The 20,253-nt window shown below is 40.7% G+C and overlaps 1 protein-coding gene across 1 annotated transcript in view; it reads right to left on the bottom strand.

Annotated features, from left to right (window-relative positions):
• The window catches only part of LOC139473602 (E3 ubiquitin-protein ligase rnf213-alpha-like), a 351,622-nt gene that overhangs the window by 52,604 nt on the left and 278,765 nt on the right, over positions 1 to 20,253 (bottom strand). Inside the window, exons 64-67 of the mRNA XM_071256275.1 lie at positions 12,093 to 12,289; positions 11,384 to 11,483; positions 1,383 to 1,483; positions 144 to 332 (exon numbers count right to left, since the gene is read on the bottom strand). Of these exons, the coding sequence (XP_071112376.1) occupies positions 144 to 332; positions 1,383 to 1,483; positions 11,384 to 11,483; positions 12,093 to 12,289 (587 nt within the window). The remainder of the gene's footprint in view (positions 1 to 143; positions 333 to 1,382; positions 1,484 to 11,383; positions 11,484 to 12,092; positions 12,290 to 20,253) is intronic.

Genomic DNA, 20,253 nt, shown 5'->3' on the forward strand with positions numbered 1-20,253 from the left:
AGATCTTATTTTCACAACATCACAAACAATGGACAAATTGCAGATGATTATTCCTTAGAGAAACCTGAAATTTCTCATATTGAAAGTTATCTCCACAAATGTTACATAAGAAATGGACATGAGAAATACAGCTATTGCCTCACCTTTGTTCAGCTGAGCTATTGCATGGCTTGTAAGACGGTGGTATTTGTTTCTGGCAGTTTGGGCATTTCATGGTTCGTTTGGCTTTAATGTCAGCAAAACATTTCAGACAGATTTTGTGTGCACATGGTAGATGTGCTTTCAGCTTCTCACCAAAAGGAGTCTCACAATAACTGCATTTACCCCTTTTTCTAAAATAGACAAAGAAAAGTATTCTTGTGAAATTGTGAGCATGTAAAAACATCTTCTGTTTACACATGACCTATTTGGTCAACAAAAACATTTACTCAATTATAAGAAATGTCTACTAAAGAGTCAATATCGTAAGCATGTTTATAAGAACAGTGTTATGGAAAGAAAGAATCATGTAAAGTAATGCATTTGGTAAAGTCGTTATTAAGATGTTATAAATTTGCAACATGGCCAAAGTTAAAAACACATAAAAGATACTTATAAACCACTTTCATCTGCACAAAGTTTCTGCTTTACCACTGTCATAGTCTTAAAACATTTATTGTATTTTTAATTATTAAGAAAAGAAATTTACTGTTTAATCTGCGATGAACAAATTAGAATCTTTTAGTTTCTGAACATACATTTTCCATACCTGTCTATAACCTTGTCGATGAAAGTATTTAATTCTATGCCATAGGTATTTTGGAGAATTTAAGATTCTTAAAAGATTGTCAAAGTCTAAATTTTTACTAATTTATCTACTGCCATAAATAAATCTGAATCACATTGTGTTGCTCCAGATCATATCCAATTTTTCAGATTCTGAGACCACAGGGTTTCTAAGAAGATTCTTCTTTAAAAAAATCACATTTAAAACAGCCAAAAAAAATGGGCATATTTACACAATACCTACAACTGTAACTTCAAACTTATCCTTTCAGCCAGTTTAGAGAAGAAGTTAAAAGGTACTTAAAGAACAGTGGCCACACAACATGCAAAATCTCACTTGGACTTTGTGAGCTGAAAGCATTTGTAGGATTTACCAACTTTACCATATATACTTGATGCATATCAATTTCAACATAATATTTGCAGAAATGTCCGAGTCATAGGCTAAGACAGTTTCATTGTGATCATGTTTGAAATACATTTGGAAGTTTGCAAACAATTTGCAGACACACAACAGCTAAGATAATCCAGGTCTTGTGGTTTCAGAAGAGATGTGAAAAATGTCAATGCTTACAACTTAACATAATTGATTAGAAGCCTTTATAAATCATACTTACCCTGCAATTTTCTTCTCAAATGCCACATTTATACTCTTCAGAAATTGATCTACTTTTTTCAGTGATGACATTTTGGTTAAATCAGCATCATCCCCCAGCCACTGTGAAGCACAAGTTCATATGGACTCAATTCAATTATTCAAATCAAAGATTTGAGGTTTTCTTCAGTTTACATAACAGATATTAAAGCTAAAACCAGTTTGGTCCTATATCCTCCCAGAATCGGCAAACCTACCTCCGTATTTTATGTTAGTCTCAAGGCAAAGCAAATGAATGGATTATTCTAAATATTTAAAGACAGTGAGTGACTTGTAGCTCCAGTGTCAAGGTCACTGCTACAGCTCTGGTGGTGTGGACCTGTTATGGAAGTATACTAGGCCTTTTCCATTGGACATGTGAACTTAATTTAAATGGTCAACTCCCGAGGATAGTCAAAATGCAAAAAGCAAAATAGAAGTGAAAATTATATGAATGGATCACTGAAAATCAGTAATGATACGAGCATGTCCTGCCCCACTCTTGGTTCTGACGTCACTTCCGATCCATTCTTTCCAGATGTGGCATAATTTCCGGTCTAAATGTTATCATTTCCTTTCTTAAATCATATTTCTGCTTCACTTCATATCATTATGATGTCACTTCCGGTCTTTGTGACATCATTATGACATTACCTCCTGTCCATATATCATCATATATGAAGTCACTTCTGTATCAAATTACGTCATTTTTATTATATATATATTATATAAGATATACATTCATGTACCGCAGGTATCCAGTTACTAGTAAAATGCAGTGTTATTTCTTCCCCGACCAGTGGATCTATTTGCTCCAATTATATTATTCTCAACTCCATGGGGAGTTTACAACCCAAGCTGTCTTTGGGCACTAGAAGGTTTTTACATCCACCTCACAGATCAGGTAGCCATTCCTTGCTGGGTGAACAGAGACACATTTGAACTAAGTCACTTGCTCAGGGTGACACCACAAGTTTTGACACTTTTGTTTCAGGTGCATGTACATATTCATGTGACCCTTGAAGATCTGGTGAAGAATGGGTCTTCAGTATCCCATGCTTGCCGTAAATGGCGACCATGCTTGTCATGAGGCGACTAACAGGATCGGGTAGTCAGGCTTGCTGACTTGGTTGATGCATGTCATTGTATCCAAATTGTGTGGATCTATGCTCATGATGTCAATCACTGGATTGTCTTGTCCAGACTTGATTATTTACAGACAGCAGTCATATAGCTGAAATATTGCGGAGTGCTGTGTTAAACAACAAACAAACGAACAAAACATATTAGTATTTCCTCCATCTGGTCATCTACAACTGGATGAGTGGGTTCTTTTGAGTGCACAGAGTCTATGCAAGGGGAAGTGACAACACTCTAAAGACATGTAAACATTGTTGGTTCCAAGGCTGAATAACAACCCGGTCACTAGCAGGAAACAATCTCAGCACCAGGCACTTTTGACTGCTTGCCCACTCCGCCCCATGACATAACTTCCGGTTGTGACATCACTTCCAGTCAGTCTGTGATACATGTAAAAGCATGTAAAATGAGTCCTTCTATAGCTAAAAAATAAAAGGTATATTCACCTTCAGTAGCTGCTTGTAAAATCCTCCACCCACCCCTATTTTTTCCATAGAAGGAGGGAAAAAATGTGCCTTAACTATAGCCTGAGTGGCAATAACAGGGCCAAATGAATATACAGTAAACTACGGTTATAATGAACTCAAAGGGACCGCTTATTTTAGTTCATTATAAGGGTAGTTCGTTTTTAACATATATGCAACGTATATACAGTAAATGGATGGGACTAAAAAGACCAATTTGTTGTATCCGTCAGTTCGTTATAAGTGTTTTCATTATAAACATTGTTTACTGTATCCCTTTAAGGTCTGGTTGCACATCTCTCAGGTAAAAGTGAGTGAAGGTATTGTGCAAACTCCACTGGCATCCTGCAATGACCTGTTATACAGAAACAGAAGTCCATGATGCTAAACTGGTTGCCAGAGCCCTAATGTCATGTGCTGAACATGATCCCAGGATAGGAGGGGTATCTTGTGCTTGGCGATAGGTTGAGGTTAAGGTTGGCTTAAGCCAGTTCACAATAGTGGCCCGAGTGATGTCCCGGTCAGGATGGGTCTTGCATGAGATATAGCGTCCTTTCTTGCTGATCTGATAAGGGTAAGAGAGAGCCCATAATATGATAGATTTCTAATCCTTCTCGTTGGTAAGGCTTGAATAATCTAGAGTGGTAGTTCAGAAACTCTGGCTCCAGTTGCCATAGCTATGAGGAAAGCCGTTTTCTTTTCCTTGTGTAGCAAAGTAGCCTTTGCAATGGGTGCAATAGGTTATGTGAGGAGAACGGAAAAAGAACCACCGATAATTTATATTTTGCTAAAATTCAAGGAGTGCAAACGTCTTCCAAAAGAAAAGACCTTATGAGTCTATTCAAAATGGGGTGGTTGCTGATAGATAATCTGTCATGTTGAAGTACTGAGTGAAGGGGAGATCTGCGACATTCCAGTTTGACTTCTGTTTATGAGTAACAACCAGTGGTGCTCTATTCAGTGTTCAGTATCCAGAAATAGAGTTATCGGACAGAGGGCAGTGTTGTAGAAATCATGCCAAATTGATAGAGCAGTAAACCATTGATGAACTGCTACCACGTTTTGGTGAATTTGTAATTATTGTATGCTACAATATTTACTGGAATACCACACTGGTGACGAAGAAATGAACTCATGCAACATTATACAAACTTTCTATGTCTTCAGCAGTCATTTTGAAATCAATAGTTGCGATTAAAACACTTATTGTGAAACCACGTGCTCTGCGATGGAAATTCTACCACACTATCCTACATTTGATTACAAAGTTGAGAAAGGTAGCCCATACACACCAAAACTGTTTTAAGCGATTACTTCAAACCCAAGAAAAACATTCAATTGGCTCTAAATGACTTCCGAAACAGGAAATAATAATAACATCATCTGCTTGGCCAATATAGAACTGAGACAACAATTTAAAAAATGTGAATGCCATGACACTGACATAGGGAACACTGTCACAGTTGATACAACATGGGGCATCAGCTAGACTAAGAAGAAAACTCACTCATACAATGTCACAAGTTTTACATTGTGAAAGGAAACCATGGCTCACTGCTCGGATTCTACACCTCAAAAAAATTAAAACTTGAAAAGATTGTCAACAGCGTTGGATGCAACCCACCTGCAGGCCCACAAAAACACACTGAATTTTATATTCCAGGCATTAGATTCGCTGGCCTGTTAAAAGGGGTGCTTAAAAGGAGTGACTTAAAAAGTTCACAGAAAAGACAGTAAAACCTGTTACTATCAGACATCACAATATGGCTTTTGACCTTTTGAAAATGAAATACAGAAATTCCTGGATGATGACATCATCAAGGAAGCAGACAACAGAGCTGTTTATGTCAAAATTAAAACATGTCAAATGTGTAGGCAAAGGGAACTTACCGAAAGCTGATGAAGCTGTGACTCAAACTGAAATAAACAAACTTTGCAAAACTGGTCAACATGGGGACCACCGACTTCATTCTTAACACTTAGTGGTGGAATAACACCATATTTTTTGGCCTTCATTCTGTCTGTACTCTTAGAAATAGGATTGGGGGGATGTTGCACTGAAGACCGATAGTGATGGTCAAGAAGATCTTGAGTACAATGAGAGACAGACTAAAACAAGAACAGGTTGCAATCCAACTGATGTTAAAAACATTGCTCCTTGAATATGGTCTGCACCCAATGGCCCTGATCGATGTCCTATAGCACTCCAAAAGAAGTACAAAATCTTGCGACCTACAAATTTCTCCTTTTCAGAACACCCCTTCTATTTGGCTTTGCACACTAGGGGGGATTCCCTGAGTTGGTGATGGTGAGGCTTAGTATAACACTCAGCCAGTGAGGAAAAGAATGAACATGGAGTCATCATGAAAAACATGGTCCAGCAAGCAAACTTAAAACACTTAATGATAACATCACACCTACACACATTATGCAAGTGTTTGGACACAAAAAAGCATTGCTTCTGTCAACTCTTATGACAAACAACAACAATAAATGAGCAAGATCCACTTGTCACGCTCCATGCCTGTGGTATCTTTGGCCAGTATCCATGACCCATATTCCCTCTTCGATCAGCTGTTGGCCTAACTCACATGTAAACAACACTCTAAGTCAAAGCAGAGCTGGAATGAAATCTACCAATTTCAAGGTTGTTGGCAATGTGTTTTGTGGTCCTATATATGGTGGTGTTTTCCACATCAGCATTGATTTGGGTCATGCACACGATCACTATGACCAGATGACGTGTTTGGTCTCAATTAAACGCTGCCAAATAATTATCAGTGATTCGTCTTTGGATGCAATTTAGCCTTTGCATAAACAGCAATGCCATTCAAAAAGTGTCTTGAATGTTCCTGTTAACTCTAGTTCATGTAGTTGTTATCTTGTCTTGTTCTTGTTATACATTATTCAAACAAGAGCCTTACTCAGTCTGTGACAACCTGCCATGGCCTGAACTGTGGTGAGACCGCCACCAGACTGAGATATCAAGTGATAGATTTTCAAATTGTTAACGTTATATAAGTACTTAGAAATACTGTTTATAAACTTATACACATGAAAATAAAAAGTTGAATAAACAGTTATTTTACTTCAAAGTGTATATATTATCTTTGTTGTTTTTATACCTTAATTGACCAAGCACTTGTATTACTATGAATATCTCTTCTTAAATAGAGAATGCAAAAAATGTTTTTTGGGGGTGTTTTACTCATTCCCTATTCATATCAAGTTTATGCCCCTCGTGAAATAATTTTGCTTTGTAAGGGGAACATGTTTTGTATCCTATAAATCTTGTCACAGATCTAGGAAGAAATCAGCAACCATTGCAATGTTGACTTGGTTATCTTCTAAACCTGATTGTTTTCTCCACTGGATTAACTTGTCTAATCTGTTGTATAAAGAAAGGATGAAGGTATCCAATATTGTGCAAGAGTGGATGAGGCAGCTTTAGAGAATCCAGAGGCCTGCATCTTCTGCAAGCGGTTAAATGTAGACTGTTGAGATTGTTGAACAGAATGTCTGACCTGGGATGACTCAGCGAAGTGGTAAAGATTGAGGGTTTTGGGAAACCACAGAAAGCTGGGCCAGATTGGTGCAAAAACTCCAAAAGAATGATCATAGAAACTGATGGTTCTATTTTCCCTATCACCTGGTCTACAACTCAAAGAGGGAATGTATTAGCGAACAGACCTATCCAGTTCATGGACAGAACATCTTGTTGGAATTCCAATAGATCCAGAATGGGGCAGAAGTAAATGGAAAGCAGGTAACTCAGACAAGTCACATTTAGTAAGTCCAGAAGTGGTGTGTCCCACATTGACAAGATCCATTTGAAGACTTCCAGCTGAAGAGTCCACTCAGTGGACACCATCCTGCCCTTTCACTGTAAACTTTTGCTTGGATATTCAGTTACACTGGTACATGTCTTACTTTCATCTGGCAATTGCAGGAATCTTCCAAGTTTCCATCATCAACAAAAGGGATTAGGTTCTTCTGTGTTTCTGGATGTATGTCCCCACTGTGGTGTTGTTGGTGGCAACTAGACCTCAAAGAGAAGATCCTTCCAGAATCGAAGAGCATAAATAAATTTCCCAGCAGTTCATATGAAGATTCTTCTCTGTTGAAGTCCATGAACCTTGGATCTGAAGGCTCCCCATCCTGAGCCCGAGGAATCCAAGAACAGTTGATGGGCAAGTGGAGTATAAATGAGTGGAATGACATACATTAAATGATCTCAATGGGTCCACCAGACTATATTGAGACGTATGTTGGAAGGGACACTAGGGTGTCGAGGGATATTTCATGTATATTGTTGATCCAGGAATGAAGAGGGTGTAACTGCAGCCTGCCCCTGTAGGTCATGACCTGTAGTGTAGTCTGTTTGCTACCATCTGATTCAAAGATGTGGCTGAGACAGTGGAGGAAAATCGATCATCTAAAGGACAGAGATTTACTGGGGCCATTATCCTAGAGAATAACCATGGGGCCTATCAAGATTATGAACAGGAACTAAAAATGACGACCATTGACTGCGAAACTTAGATATCTCTGGGACGAAGGATGAAAATGTATGTGAAAAGATACGCATCCTGAAGGTCGATGCTGAAGAGCCAATTTCTTTGACATTGTAGTTTCCAGACAGATTCCATCTGGAATTTTAGAGGAGATATCAAGAAGTGCTTGTTCAAGACCTTGAGATCTATGATCATTCTCATTTTAATTGAATTCTTCTTGCGAACCAAGAACACCGGGTAATGGAAGCCCAATCTGGTTACTGTCTCTGGCAGTTCCCGAATGACCTACTTGTCTAGTTTGGCCTTGATGGCTGTGTCTTACTTGGCTCCTTCCAGACGGAATCTGTGACTGGAGGGATGGGATACAAACTGAAGTAATCGACCTCCCACTGGATTCAGTATCGGAAGTATATGGCATTGTGGTAATAGTAGATCCATGGGCGAAAGTTGAAAGGCTCTATGAAGGTAGTAGGTACAGGGGTAGAGTCATCCTCCTGACTTGAATCCAAGTCATTTGGTTTCAGACTGACAAATAGGAGTCAAGTTGTTCTGGGTGAGCAGGTCTACGGAAGGTTTGAGATGATTCTTTCAGCTTAATGTGGGAGGAAAGACAAAAGTGATGCAGGTCTCATATGTTAACCACTTTGGTGAACACAACTCTGCAAAGCGAATCGCAGCACCTTAAACGACTGGGCCACCCGTGCCCCCAGTGTTGATATGAGTCCATGTGGGAGCCATGTAGGTAAGCTGAAGGATGTGTTGCAGCTGATGATCCCCTACAGGAACTGTACGGTTGTCAAGACAAATCAGTGACCACAGACATATAGTAAAGCATTTCCATTTCCATAGACAGCTGACAAACGGGATTCAAAGATGCTTTCCATGGAAGACTTTTGTTGGGTGCTCCATCATGGTCATGGGGTCTTGAGCTGGCTTGTTGGTTGTGGTGTCTTGGGGGAGTAGGGAGTGACGAGATTTCTTGTGTAGCTGGCGACATGTCAGTCAACATGATGGCATCCACTTCCTTCTTTGAAGCTTCTTTTCTCCTGGCCTGATTGAGTCTGATAGTTTGGAGAAGGCCTTCTCATTAGGAGACTGCAGAGCTCACAGCAATGTTCTTCGATGCATGTAATATCTCTGCACTTCCAGCATGAAGTATGCATATCCCCAGAGCCGATTAGCACCTGACAAGGTGCGGAAGGTGAAGCAGAAGATGCCATAATAGTAATCAAAACAGACCAAAAACCTACTCATACTCATGTGAAATATGCCCCTAAGATGTAACCCAAAGCAATACTGAGTCAAATTAAAAACTTCACATTTTTAAAAGTAATCCCATATATGATATACAACAGACAAATGTATCAGAGAAGGTAATTTTTAATCATTGATGTCAAAAGAAGGATTTTAATTAACGGTGGTAACCATAATTTGTTCCAAGCACCTACACTATTCGGTAATAACATCAACTTTTAAATCCCAAGTCCCAAGCACGAGAATCTGATGGCACACAAGTTCAGTAGCGTGTATGGCCACCATGTGCATTGACAACTGCCACACAACACCTCCGCATGGACCTTGTGATGCTTGTGAACACGTGATTGGGAAGACGACGCCATTGTTGCTGCAAAATGGTGCCAAGATCTTGCAAATTCTGTGGTTGGTTCTGGAGAGTGCGCAGACTTCTGCCAAGAGCATCCCAGACGTGTTCGATGGGATTGAGGTCGGAAGACCTTGACGGCCAGTCCATGACGTTGACTCCCGCATTCTGAAGGAATTTCCTTGTCAAAATTGCTGTGTTGGGTCTGGCATTGTCGTGTTGGAAGATCAAACCGGGTCCATGTGCTGCCATAAAAGGCAGAAGTTCTGGTGCCAGTACCTGGTCGCGGTAAGCAGCAGCGTTGAGGTTGCCACGGATGACAAGAAGCCTGGAACGTGCATTGCCACAGAAAGCACCCCACACCATGACACTTCCGCCTCGAAATCTGTCAACTTCCTGTACACAACACTGGGCGTAACGTTCATGATGGCACCTCCCAACCCTCGCCCTACCATCAGCAAATCGGGATTCATCACTGAAGACAACTGGATTCCAATTTCTCTGAGTCCATCGTAAGTGTCGCTGTGCCCACAAGTGACGTTGACGTCTGTGTAATTGAGTCAGAAATGGCCCGCAGTATGGCCGTCGTGCTTGAAGGTGAGCAGTTCTCAGACGGTTTCGAACAGTTTGCGCACTCAGTCTACCCCTAAACAGTTAATTTCTGGTTGATGTAGCCGTCAATAATCGGTTACGGAGGTGACGTAAGACAATCTGACGATCCTCTGCATGTGACGTCACATGTGGTCAACCTGGGCGATCAGTGGTGGTACCTGTTTGCTGTAGACGCGTCTGTTAATCATAAACAGTCCATCGACTACAACCCATCGTCCTTGCGTCCTCAGCTACAGACATTCCCGTCTGCAACATGCCGATGGCACGTTCATGTTGCACATTTGAAAGGCGTGGCATGACAAATGGCCGTAAAGACTTTTGTTTTCTTGTGTTTTTCTTTTTTGGTTAATGACTGCTAACAAGTATGGCTGAAAACACGTGCGGTATTATGGCCACGTGACCAATTGCACGTGAAAAACCACTTTTGGCACTATAGTGCTGTGCACATGATTTTGATCGATTCCCCTGCACAAAAACAGGTGTTATCTGAAGACAATATGTGGCCATTAGTGTTTAAATACACAATAAGGTCCCACAATGATAACTGGTCAAAATGTTAAAATTTTATGATTGTGAAGTTTTTAATTTGGTTCAGTATACTTATAGAAGTGATAAAACAGACTACTTAAACTGTGTGACCAAATAACCAAGTACTTGAGTTATGCAACAGAGATGTTTATTCTAGCACACACAGGAAAGAAGTGAGGATTTTCCCACCTTTGCACATGAAAAGTGCTGTAGTCCAAAGTGCTATTGTTGGTACAACTAATTATGTATAGTTGACAGTGAAGAGGATTTCTGTTGAAAATCTATAAGTTTTGTTTCAGTGTGATTGCAGCCAAAATACAGGATTATGGCAATGATGTAATAAGGGTAGAGGATTCCTAAGAATTATGATCAAGCATCTGGTTTTGTTGAAAGTAAACATTATGTTAATTTTGAATGGCATCTGTTGTGTACAAGTGCAGAGATTCTGCTGCTTATAAGTAAAGACAATTGTTATGCAGTGGGGAACAATTTTAAAGTTTTGGTCCAAACATTTCTTTTGTAGTTGACTCAGCATAACTGATACTGAGCTTATGATGAAAGTTGTGGACTTCAGTCCACCAGCAGTCCCATCCAGGGCATTGGTTAATTTTCTCAGTGAACTTGATTTTTTTTAGAGATAGCTTAATGAACTGGTGTCAACTAATAATGAAAATGTGAAAACGTAATATTTCAAAAATCCTTAATGGCAAAAGACACTATTTCAACGCTAGCTTTATATGTGTTCTACGTCATGTTGAAAATTACTCAATAGTTATTTAGTTCTGCTGCATTCAAAAGTCCATTGCGTCTATTTTGATTCTATTAAATTGTCAATAATATTATTATTTTTTTGCATTATATAGCAAAAGGAACCATTTTAATACTTGGTTGATTCATATGCAAAATATTGAATGAGTTTTGAGTTAATACACTGAAAACAAAATGAATATGGACAAATAGATGGACACACATGATGATCTTGATACCCAAGGATTGTAATATTACTTGCTGGTTGATAGTGATTCCAGGGATGACATATATTCATAAAAAACAGCATAGACAGCAATCAATCAAAAGGAGCAATTTTGTCTAAAATTCAATGAATGATTGAAATGTGTTTAGTCACCTTCCACAAAGGCATATACTTTGTTCCCAGCTCAAGTTTCTTGATTCCAGTGAAGCTCTCCAGAAAGAGTTTAAGGGTCATCACTCGCATCCAATTACATCTTGGAAAACAGAAACATGATTATCTCACTGAGCAGTATATGCAATATATGTTGCTTAAAGGATGGAAAGACAACATCTGTCAGTATGAAAACATAAGGAAGGGAATTTGTGAATGTCAACTGGAATTTTTTTATCGAGATTAGATGTGGCAGGCAAATCTTTCTATTTTTCAACATTCTGAAGCATGATTATTTTTTTCAAGAATTTTTGGTGACGATTTATATCTTTTGATAAAATACCAGGTCCCCCAATTATATCAAATGGTCAGTCCCCTATATATGGGAGCCTTTAACTGATCTAGTTTGGTACAGACAATCCAGTGATTGGTATTATGAGCAACAATCCAAACCGAATCACAGAGTCTGACCACAAGAACCATGAAGTCAACTCTTAAAAATCAGCAAATATTGCTAGTTATGAATTCTAACCCTGAATCCCAACAGGGGAAAAGAGGATGAGGAGTAGCAAGAGGATGTTGGCATAGGCTCAAATCTGAATTCCATGCATTGAAGGGAAGAACAGATCAGAGCTTTGTTCTGAGCAGATATATAGAGGCATATATTTTTATTGAGCAGAAATCAAATGATTTGGATTTACAGCATATTTACCTTGCCTGATCCATTACCCGGAGACACACATTGCCATGTTCAAGCTCGGTCTCTGTAGTGTTGAGGATTCTACCTATGACAGGCAGATATGTCTTGACATGATCCATCCAGTCTGATCGGCCTTTATCTGTGTTCAATTCATCCTTACTTGGTTCCAGCTGCTCCATGAGAAGTGTCAAACTCAGAACATCCAAAGTCTGAAGTAAAATTTTCAAATTGTTAAACTTATCCTATCACACACAATGCATTTAATCCCATGGTTGTAACAACGCGTTGGTCTGACGTTGATTAATGAGTAATTTGCATTCTCGTATATGCAAGGGGCCGACGTATAGTTCTTAGTAGGAAGTGACACCTTGGAGAAGATGGCTTGTGGTATATACAGTTTTACTTTATACATGTAGATATATACATACAAAAGACACTATGTGCCAGGTCAGCACATAGTGGTAGTGGTTGTTGTCTAGGTGCCCCGGAGCACCCAGCCTAACCCTAGCTAGGCTAAGGGTAAGACCTTTCTTTTTTTCCCTTCTTCTCAATCTCTCTGGACCAAGGCTTATATAGCCATGGTCACCTGACATTTTGTAAGTAATAAATATAAATGTAAACAGTAATTCATCAGCAGGATGGCAGACGGTCGATGTACACAAAAATGGGGATTCACAATTAGGATTAGCATCTTATGAATAACAGCAATTAAGTGTTTCAAGACATATAGATGTCATGGCTCCAGGGTAATGAGCCTTTACAATTAGATGTTCTTCAGACAATGGATGTGGTAAATTAGTTGCTATGACAATTGGACGGTGGGTTGCAGATACCCTAGCCCTTTAGTTTCCAAATTTTATGCATGAGTGACAAAAATGATGTCCGATGCAGTTACCTATTTTGACTTGTATCATATGTTCCAGTGTTTTTCAATTGACTTGCCTTTGCATGTGTTTGTGATGGTGCCATTGTTTGGGCAGGATACGCTTACCTTTTGGCGGGCACCTGGTACCATTACTATTTGATAGTGATTCATACACACATGCTTATAATATAGTCTGACGTACAATTAGGAAGAGATTTCTATTGGATATGGAAAGGGTTTGGCTAATAATAAACAGGACTGGTCATCAATCATTTATTCACTATGTACAAGATACAAAGTACGAGTCTATGGTAGCAGGTACGTGTATCATTATCTGCGTCGTTGAACTGTGGTTAGTTGTTGTGCCAGGACCAGCTGACCAAATTGATGGAGGCTTTGTACATAGGTAACGGAGATATCATGTAAGTAGTGGGAAGTGAAGTCCGCATCTGACTTCGAAAAACATCCTTCAATGATGGTGTTGAGGGTATAGTTACTGTGCAGTGTTGTCATGGAGACGACAGCTCTCGTCTCGCAAGGGTTAGACGTCTGAGGTGGAGGATCGTTGAAAGCAAACAGAAGGAGACCGTTATACAGGAGACCTCTTAGTTGGCTGCTGAGGAAAGAGGGACAAAGAGCTTCTTTGGTGATCAGCGAAGTGTAGATGAAGCCTGAAGGTAGATACATAAGGCTCTGACTGGACACAAAGAGATATCTTTATGATTCTCCGGGTGTCAGATGGCGGCCAAGAATGGGATGGTCCCAGGTAGGTGGACGGATTCTGAACAACTGGTCAGCGTGTTTGTAAGAGTGGATGAGAGCCTGGAGTTCAGTAACTGTAGACATTTTCGTGCCTGCCGTGACCAAGTTAAGAGCTGGCAGAAATGTAGCCAACTTGAAGCCCTTGAGCTTACTACATTGAAGATGCCGAACATATTCTGCAACTTGTTGTGGTGAAGCAGCAGCACGCAAGATGAGGTCCCTGCCACGGCAGTATCTCTCAAAAGCCTTCCATTTATGGTTGTACAAAGCTGTAGTTGGGGTTTCTGGCAATGGGTGCAGCAGGCTGGAAGGAGGTTGAAGTAGAAGATCTCTTCGCAATGGAAGAAGATAGTGTTTTCCTCTTGTGAGGATTACCAGAATGGTGAACCAAATGCGAACTGGCCAATAATGCATGACTGGGAGCAGACGTAACTGTGTCATGGCTGCATCTTTCTGAAGCACCAAAGGAAGAAGTGTTGTCAGGGGGAAGGCATAAGCGTTGAGACCCTCCTACAATATGTCCAAAGTGTCGTGCTCCCATGCTGGGATGGAGGAGATGAACCTGTGCAGTTGAGTGTTGAAGTCAAATCTCTTGGCAATGGTGAAAGCGGCAAATCCACTTGAAGACCATTGGATATAGATGCCACTCTCTCCAGGACGGTCTAATCCAGATGGGATAGGGAGTCAGTTTTACGTTGTTGGCCCCTGGAATGTGTTAAGCTCAGGCTTTGATGCCCAGAGAGTTGATCAACTGAAAAAATGCCATTGCCTGAGCCAAGAGGGACTCTGATTTGGTGGAGCCCATCCTCTTGATATATCAAACTGAGGTGTTATCGGACTGGATCATGAGATGTGATGTCCAGAGAACTTCTGCCCAATGGGAAACCACTACACTGACCGCCTTGAATTTGAGGTTATTGATGGGGAAGGTTAATTCTATTGGGAACCAGCTTCCAGAAATATTGGTGAATAGATCCACGGTTCTGGGAAACACTCTAGGCGATGCCTTGAAACCAACAAACCTATTGTTTCCTGTATCGTTGTCAACTGGTTGGCTGGATAAACCCTCAGATGTGGTATGGACATCATAGGAGAATTACGGATGAGAGTCAGCCGGTACCCTTCTTGGGGGAGTTGAGAGACGAAGAGCTTGTCCAGTACAATCCAGTTGGCTGCAAAGAGTCGCAGTCTTCAGCCTACTAGGGACTGAAATACCATTACGCCTGGAGGTGGAAGGTTCCAGTCGTCCTATAGCAGAGTCACTTGGTGGAGATTTTGCCCCCATTAGACGACTCTCCAGGTTTGTGACGTCGCTCAGTAGAGTAAACCTCATCGGTGCGACGTCAATCTCCCTGAGACCTCTGCTCAGTATGAGGGTGATCAGAGGATGATGGCTGATCCTCAGATGGTCGAACCCTTGACGATCAATTGGTAGAAGGTTGATCCTTAGATAGTCTGTCCTTGGAATGGTGACCGTTGGAAGATTGACCCTGCGAATGTCAACCCTTGTGTTTCTTCCCGATCTGTCGATCCTTGGAATGGCGCTCCTTTGAATGGTGATTTTTCACCTGTCGATTTTCTGATGAGGGTGGGGAACGTTCCTTACTCTTCCTATTTCCAGTAGGCAATGTGGAAGTCGCATGGAAAGAGTTGGTATTATCCACCGTCAATAGAACCGGTGGAACATGGAGAGAGGAGGTAGAATGTGGCAGGGCAATGTCTTCATGTCGAACTGTGCTATCCCGTAAAGGTGATGATAGACGACTTCCAGCTGATGGTAGAAGAATGCCTTATGTGCCAGACATGGGAGGTAGTACAATAGATGGGTCTGTATCATTAACTGCTAAAACGATGCGCTTATCACTTATGATAGAGATTTCAGATACTGCATTTTCCTCAACTGACAAGGACGTGATGGTAGGTGTCAGTGGTGGTTTGCCAGTGGAATGGATAATAGCTTTAGTTGTAATGAACTGAGGCCTCTTGTAATTAGTACTAGAGTTTCCCCAAGACATGTTTATCAGGGCGCAGCCACCTGCAATTTATATTTTGTGCTCTGCCCTTTTCTTATGCCTGCCCTGCCTTTCCTGGCATTTACCGTTTGTCCGGATTTTGAGGAAGAAATACAGTTCCCTTCCTTTGCAATAGGATTTATTTGTTTTAAGAACAATTATGTAATCTGATTTCAAATTAAACAGATAGCTAAACTGGAGCTTGGAGGGAACATACACAATTTGAAATTGTGACTTGTCACTGGTCGAAGTATTTGATAATTTAGATAATGCAGAGTGTGAAAAAAAAAAAAAAAAAAAAAATCACATTTAGTCTACACTGAAATCATGTTGTCATTAAGAAATCAATTGTCTATATATTGTGTGTAGATCTAAAATCGAAATCATATTTAGTCTACACTGAAATCATGTTGTCATTAAGAAATCAATTGTCTATATATTGTGTGTAGATCTAATTACTTTCACTGTTTATGTTATAAATTGAACCATGCGAGATTCTAATATATGAGGGGCGGTTGGGTAGCCTAGTGGTTAAAGCGTTGGCTCGTCACGCCGAAGACCCAGGTTCGATTCCCGACATGGGTACAATGTGTGAAGCCCATTTCTGGTGTCCCCCGCCGTGAAATTGCTAGAATATTGCTAAAAGCGGCGTAAAAACCACTCACTCACTCTAATATATGAGGCTAAAATTTATAAATTTGTTTAATATTGGATCCATATTCACTGTAAAACATTCCATTCCCTTACTCAACTATATGCACATTATTTTCTTGGAATATCAAGCCAAGATATTAAAAGCCAATATGTCAACTAACCAAAATTAGAAAACAACGCCAAATATTCAAACAGTGTTTGTCAAGTGATAAACAGTCTCATTCACTTGTCAGTCGCCGTGGAAATCTTCCCATTCATGATAGTCTACTTTCTTGTTCAGTCAAAGAGAATATTATTATTTGGAAACTGAAACCATGTGTATCCATTACACGACCACAACATTAAATCAGCTGTTTGACATGATGTCATCCACGTCACAACACGCAAGGTCAAATCATGGGCACCTGTCCAGACAACAAATTCATAGCGACAGGAAATGAATGACTTTCTGCTTGCCCACACAAATCGAATTGAAGGTTGTAACGTCATTGAACGAAAAAAAATAAAGCGTTTACTCATTGCTGACTTTTGAGATAACATATTAAATAAGAGCTGGAGACTTGCAATAAATTATCATATGTTAATCAAGAGTACTGTCTACATTAATAATTTGTAAATTTAATGTTAATTAGATCTAATATCCATGGCAGAATGTTGGATATACGAGCTGTCGTGCTATGATATATTCCCTATACCCTGCCAGGATATCATCCAGATACGCATGCATTTGTACACAGACAGGGGGCTATTGATATCCCGAATGGTAAGACCTGGAACTCGTAGAGCCGACCATTGATTGCGAAGGGCAGGTACTTGACGATGGGTGTATCGGGATGTGAAGATAGGCATTTTGTAGTTTGAGGCTGATGAACCAATCTCCTGTCCTCAAAGTTGACCGCAGCTTCCGTATGGATTCCATCTGGAACTTTGGAGGAGGTACCAGGAATGATTTGTTGTCTTTAAGTATATTATCATCCTCATGTCAGGCGAATTCTTCTTCAGAACTAAGAATACCGGAAAATTAAAACCTTTGATCTTGTTGATCTCCAATAGCTTCCAAATGGCTTGCTTCTCTAGTAGCTTCCTGACGGCCAGATCTACTACAGCTAGCTTGGCTCTGACTAGACAAAATCTGCGGCCGACGGCCTGAGATGCAAGGATGGGATACCTTTTAAAATGCAGTTTGCATCCATGAGCCACAATATCTACGACACAGAGGTCGGGTGTAATCTGCTTCCGATTTACGGCATATGACAGAAGACGTCAGAGGCATGGCAAGGAAGTCAGAACCTGTGTTCACCTCTGCCCCCAGACTTGCACGGCAATAGCATCCTCGTTTCTTGTAGTCGGGCTGACAAAATGAATCCTGAGAAGACTGATGTTTGTCGTACCCCGACTCGGTTGGAACAAATCCTTCACGGATGGAACAAACTTCTTCTTAGGTGAGTCTTATGACGAGTCTTTCTGATCCCAGGAATGCTTTGGGAATAGGAAAATCCATGTGCCTTGACAGCTTGTTTGCTAGTCGACACCTGTAATAGTTCAGTTGTGTCTTTGTCTGACCTCGTCTATGACATGCCAATGTACATCTTGGGTGCAGATATCAGTTGATACATTATCAACCTTTTCGTTTGGTTGGAAACAGCTCTTGAACGAATCTGTGCTATAAGTTGTTGACTTTGTACCATGATTAGCTGTGAAGACATCCAGACTTGGGTGGAGAGTAATTCTTCCTGCATTCTGAATATAGTGTCTAGCAGGTTATGGTTGAGTCTGACCTGATCCGTCCCAATAGTCATAGGAGTCTCTCCGGATATGCCGCCATATGTCTGCAACGGTGGAATGATGTGCCTGATTCCGGCAACCAACCAGTTGATATATGGCAATGTCCATTGAATGACTGGATGCCATAGACAGTTCTATAATGCGGGAAGCAGGTAACGTGACTTTAGTATTAGTCTTGCGTACTAGCTTCATAAAGTGCCTGTCCAAAACTTGATGGTCTGGAAGTGGAGAATCATGGGATTGATACAAATTCCGCTTCAATGTAGGTAAGGGTAGCCAGTCATTATGTCTGAGCTTGAGTAGACTCTGAGACTCTGACAGCAATGTCTTGTGGATATGTTGAGATGATGTTGGAGCATGACATCCTCCGTATTCCGGCATCTTAGGTGGTGAATTTTATGTCATTGAAGGTTGGAGTACAGGCATAAGATGATATAACTCCTCAATGAGTTCCACAAAGCTGTATCCGTCTGTATAATCCTGCTGGGGTGAATTGTCAGACTGATTAATCTCCTCATATAGGTCCGACTCTCCATCAGGATGACTGTGGGTAACTGCCGGGAGGGGTGGATGTTCGTCATAATCCATACACTCAACGTATTCCCAGTGCAGTTCATCATATGCTGGTGTCCAGGACTCCACTATAAGAATGTCTGTGCGGCTTGTGATTACTGCCCATGTATAACAGAATCCGTACAGGAATGATGGTCATCCATCAAACCGCTATGCTGTCCCATGATGTAATCTTGGGTTCTGTTGATGGTGACTATGCGGGCTACCGCGGTGTCTTTGAGGAGGAAGATGGCCTTGTGGTACCCTGATGGGACCCAAGCGGGCATCTAGATGTCCGTGTCTAAAGGGAGGGCAAAGCTTGGGAGCTTCTACCCTGCTGGTCCGTATGGTCATCTGGTCACTGGCTGTGGTCTGAACAGATTGCTGTCCCTCTTGGCGGCCTCGTCTTAGCCAATAATGTCTGCTTCATTCTAAGCATCTCCATCTCTTGAGATATAGCTCAGAAGCAGGACTCAAACAGCAACTCCATCATCTTCTTCAGCTGGTTGAAGAGATTTTTCAACATGTTCATAGAGAATGCAGAAGTAGATTCATTTGACGGGGTAGTAGGTAGAGACGCTGTGACAGGGTCAGGGGCTAGGTCTGAGTCATTAGCCGCAATCACTTCGACCTTCTTCTTAGCAGCTTCTCTTCTTCTAGCTTTAGTCAAGGCTTCTGCTAGTATGTTGAAGGCCTTCTTAGACAGAGTAGAGCACTGATCGCATCTTGCCTCTTCAGTGCATTTGCCCTCTCTGCACATCCAGCAGTTGCTGTGAGGATCTCCCGTGATCATAAAATGGCCACACTTCTTACAAGCAGGAGGAGGGGGAGACTCATGACGACTTAATAAACACCTCACACCAACTATAACAATATGTGTTGACTCTAGCACACACAGGAAAGAAGTGAAGTTTTCCACCATTACGCACGTCACAGCTTAGGTTGCTATAGTGCTATTCGGGAACAACTAATTTTGTGTAATTGAGAGTGAAGAGGACATCTGTTTAAAATCTGAAAATAGTGACTGAAGCCAAAATACAGAATTTATGGCAAAGATGAAATAGAGGTAGAGGATTCGCAAGAATTACTGTTAATTAATCAGGGTTACAGCATTCAAAGCCTTAGCAAAGCTTTCAAAAAGTTTGATGGTCGCCATGTGGAGGACATTTCCAAATTTGAAGCATCAGTGACCAAAATGCTGTCTGATGCATTTCCCTATTTTGACTTGTGCCAATGTTCCTATGTTTTTTAGGTGTACACTTGACATGCCTTTGAAGGTATCTGTGATGTGTGCCACCGAAAGGATTGGACATCCTCATCTTTTCGTCGCAAACATCAGGTATCATGTGATGGTGTTTCATTTGCACATGCTTATGATAAAGACAGATTTGTACACTGGACTTTTTTATGATAATGCTTCTGTTGCTTTTATTTACAACTGTCTCAAGTGAGTGCACATAATGGTGACCAAGAGAATGTTATTATCACTAATTCCAACTATTTCAACTTCAATCACTGAATAATGAGAATAATAAGAAAATAC

Source organism: Haliotis cracherodii, unplaced genomic scaffold, assembly GCF_022045235.1.
Source record: "Haliotis cracherodii isolate W230 unplaced genomic scaffold, xgHalCrac1.p SCAF_3, whole genome shotgun sequence".
Classification (NCBI taxonomy): domain Eukaryota; kingdom Metazoa; phylum Mollusca; class Gastropoda; order Lepetellida; family Haliotidae; genus Haliotis; species Haliotis cracherodii.